The sequence below is a fragment of the Protobothrops mucrosquamatus genome, unplaced genomic scaffold (assembly GCF_001527695.2).
Source record: "Protobothrops mucrosquamatus isolate PMUCROS unplaced genomic scaffold, P.Mucros_1.0 scaffold6293, whole genome shotgun sequence".
NCBI classification, from domain to species: domain Eukaryota; kingdom Metazoa; phylum Chordata; class Lepidosauria; order Squamata; family Viperidae; genus Protobothrops; species Protobothrops mucrosquamatus.
In genome coordinates, this window is record NW_015392122.1 from 9036 (window position 1) to 10528 (window position 1493).

The 1493-nt window shown below is 45.8% G+C and overlaps 1 protein-coding gene across 1 annotated transcript in view; it reads right to left on the minus strand.

Moving 5' to 3' along the window:
• Window positions 1-1300: 1300 nt before the first annotated feature.
• The window catches only part of LOC107300165 (interferon regulatory factor 4-like), a gene marked incomplete at its 3' end in the record, with an annotated part of 1883 nt that continues 1690 nt past the window's right edge, over window positions 1301-1493 (minus strand). The window contains exon 2 of the mRNA XM_015829505.1: window positions 1301-1493. Within this exon, the coding sequence (XP_015684991.1) occupies window positions 1301-1493 (193 nt within the window).

A 1493-nucleotide genomic window follows, 5' to 3' on the forward strand; every position in this document is an offset into this window, starting at 1 on the left:
CAGTCTTTTCTTGAAAACTTGCAGTGATCAAACACCTAGATAGATAGATAGATGATAGATAGATAGATAGATAGATAGATAGATAGATAGATAGATAGATAGATAGATAGATAGATAGATAGATAGATGATAGATAGATAGATAGATAGATGAGAGAGAGAGAGAGAGAGAGAGAGAGAGAGAGAGAGAGAGAGAGAGAGACAGACAGACAGACAGACAGACAGACAGACAGACAGACAGACATGGATATAATAGATAGACATAGACCAGGGGTAGGCAACCTTGGCTCTTTTATGACTCGTGGACTTCAACTTCCAGAATTCCTGAGCCAGCATGGGGAAACTTCGGTCCCCTCATGACTGGTGGACTTCAACTCCCAGAATTCCTGAGCCAGCATGGCTCAGCTTGGAAACTTCTCCCTGTCCCCTCAGCATGGCTGGCTCAGGAATTCTGGGAGTTGAAATCCACGAGTCATAAAAGAGCCAAGGTTGCCTACCCCTGACATAGACAGACATAGATAGGTATATGATAGATAGACAGACATAGCTATATGATAGATAGACAATAGATAGACATAGATAGGTATATGATAGATTGATAGACATATAGATATAAGACAGACATAGGCAGACATAGGTATATGATAGATATAGATAGACACAAATAGATATATGATAGATAGACAGACATAGATAGTATATGATAGATAGACACATAGGTATATGATATAGATAGACACAGATAGGTATACAATAGATAGACATATAGATATATAGACAGACATAGATAGGCAGACATAGATAGGTATATGATAAACAGATACAGATAGATATATGATATAGACAGACATAGATAGGTACTGTATATGATAGACATAAATAGATATATGATAGATAGACATAGATATGAGAGAAAGAGAAAGGGGGGGGATGCATGCATGGGGAACAAGTCACAACCAATTAATATAGTTTTGTTCCTATCAGATGTCACCAAAGTCCCTTTTGGTGCCCCCCCCCGCTATTTTTCTGCATTGCCCAGCAATCTCTTGGAAGCGCCCCCCCACCCCTCAAAACCAAGCTAAGCTCCAGTTTTCCAGATTCACCCTTTGAAGTGCCTGTGGGGGGGGGATTGGGGGAGTCAACTGCAAATCCTTCCTGCCTGGCAGACTTCAAGACCCCCCCCAGGGAGGGAGACGCTTGGAGGCCCCCCCAGTGGCCTTCAAACCCTCCTCCTGCTGGGGGACCCTTAGAGTGGGCTGAGGGGTCCCTTCTCAAGCCCCCCCTCCCCGGCTTTGTCCTACCTGTGTCTGGGGCCGCCTCGGGGCTGATCACCTGGTAGACCTTGTAGGGCTCCGAGGCCTCCAGGTTGCTTCTCTCGGGCACCTCTTTAAAGTCCAGGCTTTTGTTGAGGGCGCAGCGGAGGCGCGTCTTCCAGACGGAGGGGTCGGCCTGATCCAGCCCTTCCCGGTACTTGCCCTTGTAGATGGCCCAGGC